General features: G+C 39.7%; 1 protein-coding gene across 1 annotated transcript in view; it reads right to left on the bottom strand.

Annotated features, from left to right (window-relative positions):
* The window catches only part of LOC128685785 (integrin alpha-PS2), a gene marked incomplete in the record, with an annotated part of 489,877 nt that overhangs the window by 18,114 nt on the left and 454,624 nt on the right, over positions 1–17,139 (bottom strand). The window contains 2 exon segments of the mRNA XM_070085511.1: positions 1,552–1,643; positions 8,269–8,444. Of these exon segments, the coding sequence (XP_069941612.1) occupies positions 1,552–1,643; positions 8,269–8,444 (268 nt within the window).

The following is a 17,139-nucleotide window of genomic DNA, read 5'->3' as shown; positions in this document are numbered from 1 at the left end:
AGCTATGTCTGCACTCTTTAAGGCCTCTGGTATTTCACCTAGATCTAAGCTCTTTCTCCAAAGAATACTGAGGGCTTGTGCTAGTGCTACTTTGCACTTCTTTACAAATAGAGCATTCCATGACTCTGGTCCAGGTGCTGAGTGAGTGGGCATGTTTTCCATTTCTTTTTCGAAAACTATGGGATTTGTACTAATGTTGGTTAGTTGGTCTGCGCAGCCTTCTGGAGTGAAAAATATTTCTGCATTTTCTACCTTGCTGAACACCGACTCATACTGTTCTTTTAGGATTTCACTCATTTCCCATTCATCATCAGTATACGAATCTCCTCTCAGTAGTGGTCCAATTCTACCGGCAGTTCTTAGCTTGGATTTTGCGTAGGAATAGAAATATTTTGGGTTTCTTGCAATATCCTGTATAGCCCTTTGTTCCCTTTGTACTTCTTCTGTGAGGTATGACATCCCGAGTTTTTGCTCCAATTCAGTGATCTCTCGGCTAAGTCTATTTTTCCTCTGTTGTAGCATATTTGTGTTTTTAAGCAATTCAATAACCCGTTTTCTTCTTCTTTACCATCTCCTATGCTCTCTCTCTATATCTGATCTTGTTCTGGGTTTCCTAAATATTATGTGCTTCATACATACCTTGTATGTTTGTCTTTTCAACTTCTCTAGGAACTGGTGGGGATTTAGGGTGCTCGTCTGATTCCCAGGGTATGTCTGATAGCTCTTGGTTTATTTTTTCCCAGTCAATTCCATGGTTGTTAAAATTAACCTTACTCAACATCTCGTCTCTAACATTAGTGACGCAGTTTCCTAACCCTGAGTTAATACTCATTTGAACTTCTATGATGTTATGATCAGAATACATGTATATTGTTTTTGTACCTGTTATGTCTCTGATCAGTTCCTCATTGTTTGTGAATATCAAATCCAGGGTATTTTCATTTCTAGTGGAATCAATTACCTGTTGGTTTAATGAGTACTTTTCACAAAGCCTCATTAGTTTCCTGGTATGTACCTGTTGAGCCTGGGTGCTTCCCGGAGATATTTCTGGTATAACATTATGTTGCGCCATCTTCCATTTTACATGAGGGTGATTAAAATCTCCAAGGAGTAAAATATTTGGTGTGGGATTTTCTAGCCTATCCAGAAAGCTATCTATCTTTCTGCACCTGTTCCTATCTGTGCACATGCTTATGTATGTAATCATAAAAAGCAATCCTATAAGCATAAACCAAATGAAAGAATACTATATTTATACATGAATACACAAAAACTGATACTGGAGGGACCAGAACAAGGATGCCCAGATAGAACCTGAACCCCAATATTCAGTATTAGGGCAGTGAAGCTCGACTCTCAGAGCCACAGCTCAGTAAGTAAACTGACATCCACATTACAGAGCACTCTAGTGGTGTGTATGCTAACAAATCTCTTATGCCATTTGAAGAATTGCTTACATTATTTCCAGTTCCAGAGACATGCTTAAAACCCTCAATCACCTTGGCATGTTTCATGTCTCTGGTGACAGTAATTTTCACAGAAAATACTCACCAAGAGGCCCAGAGGGTTGACATCAGGAACATAAGAGCAGTTGACTGGGCCAGTAACTTGGGGCTGCTCCAGGAGGTACAGTAGATAATTACCTGGAAAAAAAAAAGAAGAGTCAAGGTGGAGTGAGGACCAATGCCATCTTGAGGAAGCGGTTATTTTTTTTTTTTTCAGCAAACCGACCATATCCCACCAAGGCAGTGTGGCCCAAAAAGAAAAACGAAAGTTTTTCTTTTTAAATCTAGTAATTTGTACAGGAGAAGGGGTTACTAGTCCCTTGCTCCTGGCATTTTAGTCGCCTCTTACAACACGCATGGCTTACAGAGGAAGAATTCTGTTCCACTTCCCCATGGAGATGAGAGGAAATAAACAAGAACAAGAACTAGAAAGAAAATAGAAGAAAACCCAGAGGGGTGTGTATATATATGCTTGTACATGTATGCGTAGTGTAACCTAAGTGTAAGTAGAAGTAGCAAGACATACCTGAAATCTTGCATGTTTATGAGACAGACAAAAGACACCAGCAATCCTACCATCATGTAAAACAATTACAGGCTTTTGGTTTACACTCACCTGGCAGGACAGTAGTACCTCCCTGGGCAGTTGCTGTTTACCAACCTACTACCTGTAAGTGGTTATCTGTTGACAAAATTGTATGATGCATTATGATGCCTTTTAGTGGAAAAATTACTTGATAATTAGTTACTTATTTGCGAGGCTAATTATTTGTGTGGAACCTATTGCAGAAGTAATATGTTAGTAAGGTTACCTGTTCGTGAGTCTATCTTTTTGAGTCTACCTATTAGTGGGACTGCCTTTCTATCTATTTTTGGAAATATTCAACAGCTCACTTGTTCATTAAAAAAGTCCTTAAGAAGTAAACAATACAAGCAAATCTAATTTAATCAACTTATATTTTTTAAATGGGTTGAGATTTGATAAGAATATCAGTTTTGTTACAAAAAATGCAATTCTAAAAGCTTAGAGATCTCCAGTGAACACTAGAAAGGACTGCCCTTCTAGCATCCAGCCTGTTACTGGGTTTTCGTAACAAGTAGTCAGTATCCTTGTCCAATTATCCATTAAAATTCAGTATTATTCAATAGTGCTTCAGGATTACAACTGGTAGGCTACTAACTAGAGAAATTAAAATTTAATAAATTTATTAACCATTAAGTTGTCTAGAGGTATATTATCAAATTAAATTAAATTAAATTAATCACAGCAATCAAAATAAAATCAATCTCTCGAGTTCAATATTATTGTGCTGAAAGCACATATCACATTTATAATTCTTAAGTACCGTCTGGTACATTAACATTTAATAAGATATTACAAATATGTACAAGTTTGTGTATGCGTGTAAGTACTCTAAGTAGTTCGCTATGTCTCACGACTCGACTAGACTTAAACAAGTGACTGACAAAGTCCTCTAATAAACTAACTTCTTGACCGACTGGCAACCAGAACAGTCTGCTTGAACAATGAAAAGAATGCTAAGCCCAATAGCCATACAACAAGCGACTGCGACACAATCAGGATCAAGGAGATAACATAACGACACTAAGTAGGGACCATCAGCAGATCCTCCACAAAAGTTACAAAACTCCCATACTACTGAATCTAAGTTCAGCATAGGAAAAACCCTGACTGTGACAATACACAGAAACCAGTACAAAATTAGGTCAGAAGCTATAGCTAAGGACCTGAGATGCTCAGAGTGTCTATGTGACACACAACCTCAGTACAACGTCGAAAATCACGAAGTCTATACAATGTTCTGTGAACAGAGTTCTACAGAACTAACAAGAATAATGAGACAGACAATCTGTCCAACCACCAAGAGAGTCTAGAGCAGACTGAATACTTCACGAGAGGTGAGGACACCACCCCCTCGATCACGTGATAGCCCCGTGGACAGCACAGCTCAGAAGCCGGCAGTATAACGAGCGACAAGCGATAATTACAGTAGTTTGACAATCAAGACTTGAACTGAGCACATTATGTACATCCTAACAACATAAATCAAATAACAATATAAAGCAATACATTTACGATTTAGCTATTATCGCAAATATATGCAATATAAAATTATATGAAAAGGTAATATACATTATAAATATACATAATAATCATTGTAACCCATTCAGGGGTTGCAACACCCCCCCCAACACGACAGACGGTCGCACTAGGAGTTGCATTAATGTCTTTCACATTATTTCTGATTACTCATATCAATACAATTTAATATAAATATTAATCAGTCTCTCTTGTGCCAAGCACCTCTACAATTTCACAGCGTCCATCACTAGGATATGCCCCTAGTACTAGGGCAGTACACAGTATCGTATCTCTGCATACTTGTGGTTATATACATCAGTGTAGAGACAGGATAGCGTAGACGAGCAGGGCACTGAGGCTCGATCATAGTAGAGGAGACTGCATTCCACTCTTAAGTAGTGGTTGTGGAATGCGAGGCAGTATGAACATCTGAGTATGAAACAGCTTAAGGTGTGTAGTGAGGGGGGGGGTCTGCGACAGGACAGTGTTGCGTCACGCAGTACATCACCCGCACCACACTACCCACTCAACACTCAGCTTGTCTCCTCCTCACACAACAATACTGTGAATACATAAATATAATAATTAGACATGACATGAGTATATATAGTTAATATGGGCTGGAGGGATTAAGTTACTTTACTGAATTTGACATAGCAAGTAACAAAAGGTATTTGGGCAGTCAGTGTTAATGATCCTGGGCGCAGAGCGTCACTAAACAACATATTTAAGCCCAAAACATTGTCATCCACTAACTCAACAGGAGACAAGGACGGTTGTTGTATCTTTGACATAGCTCTAGTAATTGCGCTGAGAGGAAATAAAATAGGCTTCTCTCTACAAGCTTCAATGGCATAATTATCATCAGTGTTGTTATCAATCACAAGTGGTTCTTTACATATACCAGCATGAAGGATATTGTTCCCTATCAACAAGTCCACTGACCTGATGGGAAAAACACCACTGGATATACCCACTGAAATATAACCAGTATAATAGCTTGTTTGAATATAAACTTTGTGAAGAGGTACTTTTATAACAGCCCCACCATATGCTTCTAACAATACATCTATCTTGCAATAGGTATCGTCAGTTATGGGCAGTACATCTTCTCTTAATAACGTGAGATAACTGCCAGTGTCTCTGAAAGTAACTATCTCAGTTAGATGTGATTCGTCAAATCCTATTCTGCCTCTTGAAAAGTAAGGACTCATCGCTGAACGAATCTTTTCGTCAGATACACTTTCTGACGCTAGTCATCTATCCTGAGTAACATTATCTAAAACAGTAGGTTCAGAGGTATTGCTAGGATTTTGGTGTCTTTGTTGCTCGGAAGAGGATACGACTTGAGTGGGGGCGCCAGCCGCACGACTGCTTCTCGTATCTCTTTCTAATTTATAGCAATACTCTCTAGCATGTCCTTTCCTGTTACAATAGGTACATTTAACTTTCTTCTTCTCGATACCAGATTTCTGTCTAGCCACAGAGACAGATTCAGGATTGTGAGTTTTCCTGGTAAAGGTACGAGAAGTTACAGTAGCAGGTACATCAGGCCGGCAATGAGCAGCTGATTTAGGTTGCCAACTTCTAGGACAATCTTTAGTTACCTTGTTTCTTTGTGTTTTAGTACGTACAAGTTTGTGAGAAATCTCGTAATTGTCTGCTAATGCTGCAGTTTCCAGAATATCTGAGGTAGTATGATCGATCAGATATTCTTGTATGTCAGCAGACATATAGTTGTTAAACTCTTCGTGTAGTAACAACTGAACAAGGCTGTCGTAGTTTTACATTTAGCAGCTCTACACCATCTCTCAAATGCAACTTTTTTCTCACGAGCAAACTCTACACAAGTCTGATCTTGTCGTCGTTGTAACGTACGAAATGCTCTTTGATAACTTACAGGTAACAAGTTATACGTCTCTAGAATTGTTTGTTTGACAGCGTCATAACTAATGTACTTGGCAAATGGTAAGGCTGCAGTACAAGTTTGAGCTTTTCCCGTCAACGCTGTATGCAGCAATGTTGCCCAGTGCTTACGTGGCCAGTTCATAGCACGTGCCTGGTTCTCAAACACATCAAAATATGTGTCTAAGTCACTTTCAAAAAACTTAGGAACCATAGATGCAGCTTTCTGCACATTAAATGTGTCCTGTGATCTATCAGTCTGTTGTCTTCCCAGACGAACATTTTCTCTTTGGAAATCTTCTTCGTTCAATCTCCTCTGTGCCTCTATTTGTGCAGTCTGCAACATAATGAGGTGTTCAAACCTCTCAAACTGTTCCTGAGAGATAGGACCAGTGGGTAATGGAGGAGTAGGGAAATTAACGTGGTCTGGACGGTCCTTAGGTCGGACACTTGGTCCAGCCGTCTCTAGAGAGTCTAGATCTGGTCTAGGATAAGTAGATACAGGTGTATCATACACTGTACTAGTATTAGGCTGTGTCATACTACCAGCTATACTCTGTACTATAGTGTCAGTGAAGGAAGGAGCGAGCGAGAACTGATCTACACTAGGCTCGGACACTAGGCTCACTTCTGCCTTAGTTGCTCTTTCTTCAACTTCAAATAGAGCCATACTTCCTAATTGTGACACTAGGCTTTCTGAATCTGAATCATAATCAGACATCTCTGTATGAGCAGGAAACAATATATCTTTAATTAATGCTCTGACAGTTTCTGCGGTGTACTTCCTGTTATACGTCACACCGAGATATTTGGCTACTCGCCAACAAGTCTGAAGTTTTAATGTACTTAACTCAGACAAAGTCAGAGTATCAATTAACTGTTTCACTTTGGCATACATCACGAAAATAATTGTACTACGAGAGAGTGATTATGGGAAACTATAATCCTAATAGGAATTTTAGTGTTGGTTGTCTTAGAGCTAGAACTCATAAACAGTATTTCCATCTCCTTGGATCAAGAGACTCAGTCAGGTACATACATCCACCTGGTATGTTGTACAAGACTAAACTCAAAGTCTTCAGATTAGGAAAGTACTCAAAGTGTTTGATCATAGATTCACTAGTATGTCAAACTGGACAATTTCTCCAACACCTTGGATCAAGAGCATCCCGGACAGGCCCCCATTGATTACAAAAAACGCGATTCTAAAAGCTTAGAGATCTCCAGTGAATACTAGAAAGGACTGCCCTTCTAGCATCCAGCCTGTTACTGGGTTTTCGTAACAAGTAGTCAGTATCCTTGTCCAATTATCCATTAAAATTCAGTATTATTCAATAGTGCTTCAGGATTACAACTGGTAGGCTACTAACTAGAGAAATTAAAATTTAATAAATTTATTAATCATTAAGTTGTCTAGAGGTACATTATCAAATTAAATTAAATTAAATTAATCACAGCAATCAAAATAAAATCAATCTCTCGAGTTCAATATTATTGTGCTGAAAGCACATATCACATTTATAATTCTTAAGTACCGTCTGGTACATTAACATTTAAAAAGATATTACAAATATGTACAAGTAAGTTTGTGTATGCATGTAAGTACTCTAGGTAGTTCGCTATGTCTCACGACTCGACTAGACTTAAACAAGTGACTGACAAAGTCCTCTAATAAACTAACTTCTTGACCGACTGGCAACCAGAACAGTCTGCTTGAACAATGAAAAGAATGCTAAGCCCAATAGCCATACAACAAGCGACTGCGACACAATCAGGATCAAGGAGATAACATAACGACACTAAGTAGGGATCATCAGCAGATCCTCCACAAAAGTTACAAAACTCCCATACTACTGAATCTAAGTTCAGCATAGGAAAAACCCTGACTGTGACAATACACAGAAACCAGTACAAAATTAGGTCAGAAGCTATAGCTAAGGACCTGAGATGCTCAGAGTGTCTATGTGACACACAACCTCAGTACAACGTCGAAAATCACGAAGTCTATACAATGTTCTGTGAACAGAGTTCTACAGAACTAACAAGAATAATGAGACAGACAATCTGTCCAACCACCAAGAGAGTCTAGAGCAGACTGAATACTTCACGAGAGGTGAGGACACCACCCCCTCGATCACGTGATAGCCCCGTGGACAGCACAGCTCAGAAGCCGGCAGTATAACGAGCGACAAGCGATAATTACAGTAGTTTGACAATCAAGACTTGAACCGAGCACATTATGTACATCCTAACATAAATCAAATAACAATATAAAGCAATACATTTACGATTTAGCTATTATCGCAAATATAGGCAATATAAAATTATATGAAAAGGTTATATACATTATAAATATACATAATAATCATTGTAACCCATTCAGGGGTTGCAACAAGTTTCAACAACTTGAGTGTAAGTTGGTAATCGCTGTAACTGAGCCCAAGATAATGTATTTCTCAATTATGTATTATATTTAAGTGTTTTTACAGATTTTCAAGCAAGACTTCAACACTAAATGTGTAGCTGAGGTAAGTTTTGAATTGCTGATTTACAAAATTGATCTGAGATGCTCATTTGCAATCCTGGTTTGGCTACTGGTCAATATAGCTATTAGTTATTACCTATTACATGTTAAACTATGAGGACTTACATTTAATATGGTTCTGAATTATTTCCATCATTGTGGATACTATGTTTTTATAATGTAATAAAGAATGAAAATTGTTTTTTAGGAACTGGAAGACTTCTGGTTACCATTCAGTGTCATGGTGGGCCAGAGTATGACAATTTCAGCTTGCAGGATCTCTGAAGGGCCATTGTTGGAGATTCCATATGTATGCCTGACCTTGGGGCCCAAATGCTCCTCATGGGTGTATCCTTCAGAACGATGCAAGGTACGGTTGTACTCAATGTTCTCAGGAGATGATGACCTGCAAGCCAAGAGAGGAAGCAGTCAGCATTGTTTTCATAAAACACTTTTTGTTTTTTTTAACAAGTTGGCCATCTCCCACCGAGGCAGGGTGACCCAAAAAGAAAGAAAATCCCCAAAAAGAAAATACTTTCATCATCATTCAACACTTTCACCTCACTCATACATAATCACTGTTTTTGCAGAGGTGCCCAGAACACAACAGTTTAAAAGCATATATGTATAAAGATACACAACATATCCCTCCAAACTGCCAATATCCCAAACCCCTCCTTTAAAGTGCAGGCATTGTACATGTACAGTGGACCCCCGGTTAACGATTTTAATCCGTGCAAGAGGGCTCATCGTTATGCGAAATAATCGTTATGCGAATGAATTTTCCCCATAAGAAATAATGGAAATAAAATTAATCCGTGCAAGACGCCCAAAAGTATGAAAAAAAATTTTTTTTACCACATGAAATGTTAATTTTAATACACACAAACTGAAAAAGGCATGCACAAAATGACACTTACTTTTATTGAAGATCTGGTGATGATTGATGGGATGGGAGGAGGGGAGAGCATTATCTTCTTACTGTTTAGAAGGGGAATCCCCTTCCATACTTGAGGTAGCAAGTCCTTTTCTGGGGTTACTTCCCTTCTTCTTTTAATGCCACTAGGACCAGCCAACCTCTGTCGCACAACAAATCTGTCCATAGAGCTCTGTACCTCCCGTTCCCCTTTCCTTTAAAGTGCAGGCATTGTACATGTACTTCCCATTTCCAGGACTCAAGTCCAGCTATATAAAAATAATTGGTTTCCCTGAATCCTTTCACTAAATATTACCTTGCTCACACTGCTCAGGTCCCAAATACCATTCGTCTCCATTCACTCCTATCTAACATGCTCATGCATGCTTGCTGGAAGTCCAAGCCCCTCACCCACAAAACCTCCTTTACCCCCCCCTCCAACCTTTTCGAGGACGACCCCTAATCCACCTTCCTTCCCCTACGATTTATACGCTCTCCATGTCATTCTACTTTGATCTATTCTCTCTAAATGACCAAACTACCTCAACAACCCCTCTTCAGCCCTCTGACTAATACTTTTATTAGCTCCACACCTTCTCCTAATTTCCACACTCCGAATTCTCTGCATAATATTTACACCACACATTGCCCTTAGACAGGACATCTCCACCATCTCCAACTGCCCCCTCGCTGCAGCATTTACAACCCAAGCTGCACACCCATATAAGAGTGTTGGTGAAGATTGAGACACTTGTGCAACATATGGGAATCTTTATTTAGGAAACGTTTCGCCACACAGTGTCTTCATCAGTCCAATACAAAGCAGAAAGGTGTAAGAAGAGGAGGAGTTTGAGGTAATCAGTCCCTCAGCCTGAAGTCAATGTGTTCAGTCCATCAATCTTGTAGAATGTACAGCATAGGGCCATAGACGTGGCTTATATACTGTAGTCAGGTGAGGCAAAGCAGGAGGAGGCGGGGTCATAGTGGTACTATCCACTAGTCGAAGTAGGTCTTCATCCAAAGGTTGGACAAGTTTGAAGAATTCTTTGTATCAAGATCCCATGATGATGCAGTGTCTGACAGTTGTGATGAATGGTTTTGGAAACTGACAAGTTGAAGATTGAGACACTTATGCAACATATAGGAATCTTTATTTAGGAAACGTTTTGCCACCTTTCTGCTTTGTATTGGACTGATGAAGCCACTGTGTGGCGAAATGTTTCCTAAATAAAGATTCCCATATGTTGCATAATTGTCTCAATGTTCAACTTGTCAGTTTTCAAAATCATTCATTGCAAGAGTGTTGGTACCACTATACTTTCATACATTCCCTTCTTTGCCTCCATGGATAATGTTTTTTGTCTCCACATATACTACTTCAATGCACCACTCACCTTTTTTCCTTCATCAATTCTATGGTTAACCTCATCCTTCATACATCCACCTGCTGACACATCAAACTCCCAAATATCTGAAAACATTCACTTCTTCCATACTCCTCTCCAATTTTATATACAATTTTTCTTTATCTAAATCATTTGATACCTTCATCACCTTACTCTTTTCTATGTTCACTTTCAACTTTCTACCTTTAGACATTCTCCTAAACTCATCCACTAACCTTTGCAATTTTTCTTTAGAATCTCCCATAAGCACAATATCATCAGCAAAAATTAACTGTGTCAATTCCCATTTTGTATTTGATTCCCCATAATTTAATCCCACTCCTCTCCCCAACACCCTAGCATTTACTTCTTTTACAACCCCTCCCTCCCCTCTATAAATATATTAAACAACCATGGTGACATTACACATCCCTGTTTAAGACCCACCTTTACCGGGAAGTAGTCTCCCTCTCTTCTACACACCCTAACCTGAGCCTCACTATCCTCATAAAAACTCTTTACAGCATTTAGTAACTTACTACCTATTCCATATACTTGCAACATCTGCCACATTGTTCCCCTATCCACTATCATATGCCTTTTCTAAATCCATAAATACAATGAAAACTTCCCTACCTTTATCTAAATACTGTTCACATATATACTTCAATGTAAACACTTGATCTACACATCCCCTACCCACTCTCAAACCTCCTTGCTCATCCATAATCCTACATTCTGTCTTGCCTCTAATTCTTTCAATAATTCAATTCAAGTTTATTCTCTATAATGGTTACAATGTGGGGTTTACAGGTTTTGGGTATTTTGTGGTTTACATGTTATAAAATACTAATTACAGAGGGGGCCACTAGGACACCTAGCATGGCTAGGCATTTCGAGCAGAGTTAGATTAATTCTTAACATTAAATCCTTACAGATTATGGTATTAAGGCTAAGTGACTACATCCTAATTTGTGAGTTTAGCAATATGAATGCTTTTGTTTTGGCACAATACAAGGTGTCTATACAGTGGACCCTCAACCAGCGATATTAATCCGTTCCTGAGAGCTCATCGTTAGTCAGAATTATCGTTAGTCAAGTTAATTTTCCCCATAAGAAATAATGGAAATCAAATTAATCCGTACAAGACACCCAAAAGTATTGAAAAAAAAAAATTTTACCCCATGAAATATTAATTTTAATACACACAAACTGAAGATTACATGCACAGTTACATGACACTTACCTTTATTGAAGATCTGGTGATGATTGATGGGATGGGAGGAGGGGAGAGGTGTTAGTGTTTAGAAGGGGAATCCCCTTCCATTAGCACTTGAGGCAGCAAGTCTTTTTCTGGGGTTACTTCCCTTGTTCTTTTAATGCCACTAGGACCAGCTTCAGAGTCACTGGACTTCTGTCGCACAACATATCTGTCCATAGAGGCCTGTACCTCTCGTTCCTTTATGACTTTCCTAAAGTCGTTCACAACAGTGTCAGTGTAATAGTCACCAGCACGGCTTGCAGTAGCTGTGTCAGGGTGATTTTCATCAAAAAAGGTTTGCACTTCAAGCCACTTTGCACACATTTCCTTTATCTTAGAAGTAGGCAACTTCTTCAATTTCTCTCTCCCCTCCTCCGAAGCAGTTTCCTCAGGTGTGCCCTCTTGCTGTTGAAGATGATCTAGCAGCTCATCAGTGGTTAGTTCTTCATTGTCCTCCACCACCAACTCTTCCACATCCTCCCCACTAACCTCCAACCCCAAGGACTTCCCCAATGCCACAATGGATTCCTCAACTGGCATAGGATTCTCAGGGTTAGCCTCAAACCCTTCAAAATACCTTTTGTCTACACATTCTGGCCACAGTTTTTTCCAAGCAGAGTTCAATGTCCTCTTAGTCACTTCCTCCCAAGCCTTACCTATAATGCTTACACAATTGAGGATGGTAAAATTATCTTTCCAAACTCTCTTAGAGTCAGTTGAGTTTCTGAGGTCACTACAAAGCACCTTTCAAACAGCTTTTGTGTACAGTTTCCTGAAGTTGGAAATAACCTGCTGGTCCATGGGCTGCAGGAGAGGAGTGGTATTAGGAGGCAAAAACTTCACCTTAATGAAGCTCATGTCCCTAGAAAGTCGCTCTGCCAAGTCTGAAGGATGACCAGGAGCATTGTCTAATACCAGGAGGCACTTAAGGTCTAATTTCTTTTCAATTAGGTAATTTTTCACATTGGGGCAAATGCATGATGTAACCAGTCATAGAAAAAGTCCCTAGTGACCCATGCCTTACTGTTTGCCCTCCACAGCACACACAAATTAGCCTTGAGGGCATTGTTTTTCCTGAACACTCTGGGAGTTTCAGAGTGATACACCAATAAAGGCTTCACTTTGCAATCACCACTAGCATTGGCACACATCAACAGAGTAAGCCTGTCTTTCATAGGCTTATGTCCTGGGAGTGCCTTTTCCTCCTGAGTAATGTACGTCCTGCTTGGCATTTTCTTCCAAAACAGGCCTGTTTCGTCACAATTAAACACTTGTTCAGGTTTCAGTCCTTCACTGTCTATGTACTCCTTGAAGTCCTGCACATATTTTTCAGCCGATTTGTGGTCCGAACTGGCAGCCTCACCATGCCTTATCACACTATGAATGCCACTACGCTTCTTAAATCTCTCAAACCAACCTTTGCTGGCCTTAAATTCACTCACGTCACTAGTTGCTGGCATTTTTCTAATTAAATCGTCATGCAACTTCCTAGCCTTTTCACATATGATCGCTTGAGAGATGCTATCTCCTGCTATGTTTCTCGTTTATCCACACCAATAAAAGTCTCTCAACATCTTCTATCACTTGCGATCTCAGTTTCGAAAACATAGTTGCACCTTTGGCAAGAACAGCTTCCTTGATTGCCGTTTTCTTGCCCACAATAGTAGCGATGGTTGATTGGGGTTTATTATACAACCTGACCAGCTCAGAGATACGCACTCCACTTTCATTTTTATCAATGATCTCTTTCTTCATCTCCATAGTAATTCTCACCCTTTTTGCTGTAGGGTTGGCACTAGAAGCTTTCTTGGGGCCCATGGTGACTTATTTTGCAGGTGCAATCACTAAAAAGGCTGTGATAATATGAAATGTTCCAGTTGTATGTTTGGAAGCGACCGCGGTGGCTGGCTGGCTTGTAAACACTGGCACCAAAGGGACAAGTGAGGTGCGCTCAGGCCAAAGTAGACGCGTATGGTACGGAACGAATAGCGCTGGTCGGGTTTTTAAGCGCTAGTCGAGGCAAAATTTTTGCGTTAAAATGTATCGCTAGTCAGATTTATCGTTAATCGATGCCATCGTTGGTCGAGAGTCCACTGTATTTGAGTATCATAGGCAAACTTATGACTAGTTAGGATTTATTATTTTAAGATTAAGATTAGTATTTCTGGGTTTATAGTCAGTGGGTGAGCGAGTGTAATTTTGAACCACCAGGTGCTTATCATGTAGTTAGTTGTCAGGGTGGATCAGGGAGATAAGATGTTTTCTGTCATTTTGAAAGTGATGAATGTGTCTGCAGTTCTAGAGTTTTCAGGTAGGGTGTTCCAGATTTTAGGTCCTTTGAAATACATTGAATTTTTGTAAAGGTTTAGTCAAACACGGGGAATGTCAGAGATGTTTGTGTCTGGTGTTATGCCTGTGGATCCTGTCACAACTATCAAGAAAGCATTTTAGGTCAAGGTTAATATTGGAATTAAAGGTCCTGTAGATATAGACTGCACAGTAGTAGGTGTGGATGTTCTGAACAGGGAGTAAGTTTAGATCTATGAAGAGTGGGGGGGGTGTGTTGCCAGGGATGGGATTTAGTGATTATTCTTACTGCAGCTTTTTGTTGGGTTATTATTGGCTTTAGGTGTGTTGCTGCAGTTGAACCCCAAGCACAGATAGCATAGGTGAGGTATGGATATATAAGTGAATGGTATAGTGTGAGAAGGGCAGTTTGCAGTACGTAGTATCATATCTTGGAGAGAATCCCTACTGTTTTGGATACTTTTTTTGTTATGTGTTGGATATGGGTGCTGAAATTTAGGTTGTTGTCGAGGTATAGGCCATGGAATTTGCCTTCATTATGTCTGGCAATCAGAGTGTTGTCGATCTTAATGTTAAGTTGCGCAACACCTGCTCTGCTACCAAACATAATACGTATAGTAGGTTTTGTCAGAGTTAAGTGTAAGTTTATTGGTTGTCATCCAAGTCGGTATTTTGAGCAGCTCCTCATTAACAATGGTGTTGAGAGTGGCAAGATTAGGGTGGGAGATGACATAAGTCGTGTCGTCAGCAAAGAGAACGGGTTTTAGGTGTTGGGATATGTTTGGAAGATCATTGATGTAAATGAGGAAGAGCAGGGGTCCAAGAACACTTCCCTGCGGAACTCCAGTATCAAGTGGCCGTATTGATGAGGCTGTCTTTAATGGTGACATACTGATACCTATTAGAAAGGTAGGATTTAAAATATGCAAGTGCATGGCCTCTTATACCATAGTGGTCAAGTTTGTGGAGTAGGATGCCGTGGTCTACTGTGTTAAATGCTTTTCTTAGGTCAATAAAAATTCCTAGCAGATATTCTTTATTTTCCAATGCTGTGTAAAGCAGGTCTAGCATTTTTATAATTGCATCATTAGAGCTTTTATTTTTCCTGAATCCAAATTGGCAGGGGTTGAGTATGTTTTGTGACGTTATAAATGAATATAGTCTCCTGTGCACGAGTTTTTTGAAGATTTTGGATAGCAATGGTAAGTTTGATATTGGCCTATAGTTGTTTACGTCTGTAGGGTCACCACCTTTATGTATTGGTGTAACCCTTGCTGTCTTGAGTAGTGTCGGGAAAGTGCTAGTTTCTAGTGACTTGTTAAAAAGTAAAGTAATAGCATGCGAAAGGACATGGGCCGCTCGCTTGTACAATAATGGTGGGACGTGAGACAGATTCCCCGAGTTATTTTTAAGTGATTTTATAATCGCGGTGACTTCCATGGGCTCAGTTAGTACAAGATAGAAGGAATTTGGGAAATTCCCATCTAGGTAGTCCCCGGCACGCGCATTAGTACGTGGGATTTTACTGGTGAGATTAGATCCTATGTTTGAGAAGAAGTCGTTTATCTTGTTAGCTGTATCAGTGGGATGCAGTGGTGTTTCATGAGGTTTAGTTAGAACAATATTCTTTTTTTTTTTCAGTTTGTGGGTCCCCAGAATCTGGGAAAGTGTTTTCCAGGTCTTTTTTATATCTCCTCTTGTGTCAGTGAATCTACTGGAGTAGTATAGTTGTTTGGCTTTCTTTGTTAATTTGGTGAGAACTGTTGAATACTGTTTAAGAATATCTTTGTGTATTAAGCCCTGTCTATATTGCTTTTCATATTGGTGTTTCTTATCAATGGATTTCAGAATGCTGCTGGTTAGCCATGGGCAACCAAGCCGTTTATTCGTGATCTGTTTCGTTTTTATAGGACAATGTTTGTTGTAAAGTCTAAGTATTTTGTTAAGAAAAATGCCTGTCCAATCGTCAATATCATTGGCATTGGAGAATTCTGTAGGCCAGTCAACAGTCTCTAGGTCTGCTGTGAAAATCCTTATTGAGGCCTCGTCATGGAGTCTAAATGAAACTTTGTTGTATTTGAGTGGTGGCTTACTAATGTTTGTTAAGAGGAAGATTGGGTAGTGGTCAGTAGTGCTGTCTGTGATTATCCCTGATTTAAGGGGGGCTAGTACATTGGTCCATATGTGGTCTATTATGGTTGCACCTGTCTCAGTCAGCCTGGTTGGTTTAGTTATTGTTGGTATGAGAAGTGTGTTGTTCATATTGTTGATGAAATCAGTTACAGTCTGATCATCTGGTAGGCCAAGGTTGATATTGAAGTCTCCAGCTAAGAGAAGGTGGTGCTTGTTCATTTGTCTGTTTGTTATTAGTGACTTTAGATTCTCACTGAAGTTTGGGATGTTTGTGTGGGGTATCTGGTATATGGCACTGATTGTTATAGGCGTCTTGAGGTTTCTTACAGTAAAATTAGCAAAAATGTATTCCCCATATTCATCACTAAAGCAATTAGTGCTAATACAAGATAGTTGGTTAGAGTAATAGATTGCAGTACCACCCCCAACTTGGTATGGTCTGCAGTTGTGGATTGCTGTGTATCCTGGTAGTGGGTAGATATCAATTGTGTCCTGCTTAAGCCAGGTCTCAGTATGAATAATGCAGGAGAAAGGTGTCTTTAGTGACTCAAGGAGTACCAGGAGGTCATCATAGTGTTTGCTTAAGGACCTGATGTTGTAGTTAAGAACTGATAGACTTTTCCTGGTATACTCAGTAAACTTATTCCTCTATAACTTATACAATCTCTTTTGTCCCCCTTCCATTTATATAAATGAATTATACATGATAGGTAGTAGGCTGGTAAACAGCAACCGCCCAGGGAAGTACTACCGTCCTGCCAAGTGAGTGTAAAACAAAAGCCTGTAATTGTTTTACATGATGGTAGGATTGCTGGTGTCCATTTTTCTGTCTCATAAACATGCAAGATTTCAAGTACGTCTTGCTACTTCCACTTACACTTAGGTCATACTACACATACATGTACAAGCATATACATACACACCCCCGGGCCGGATTACCGCATAGGCAAACTAGGCATTTGCCTAGGGCCCCGCGCATTTGGGGGCCCCCGAGGTCCAAGGGGTTCAGGGGCTCATCCAAGACTGTGCACATGGTGCAAGTGCAAAGGGGTCCCTACCTAAAAAGTTCAAGTGTTTGGAGAGTAAAATTGATTTTTAA

Source organism: Cherax quadricarinatus, chromosome 1 (assembly GCF_038502225.1).
Source record: "Cherax quadricarinatus isolate ZL_2023a chromosome 1, ASM3850222v1, whole genome shotgun sequence".
In the NCBI taxonomy this organism is placed as follows: domain Eukaryota; kingdom Metazoa; phylum Arthropoda; class Malacostraca; order Decapoda; family Parastacidae; genus Cherax; species Cherax quadricarinatus.
Note: the sequence above shows the minus strand (reverse complement) of the source record. Positions and strands in the feature narration are given on the sequence as shown.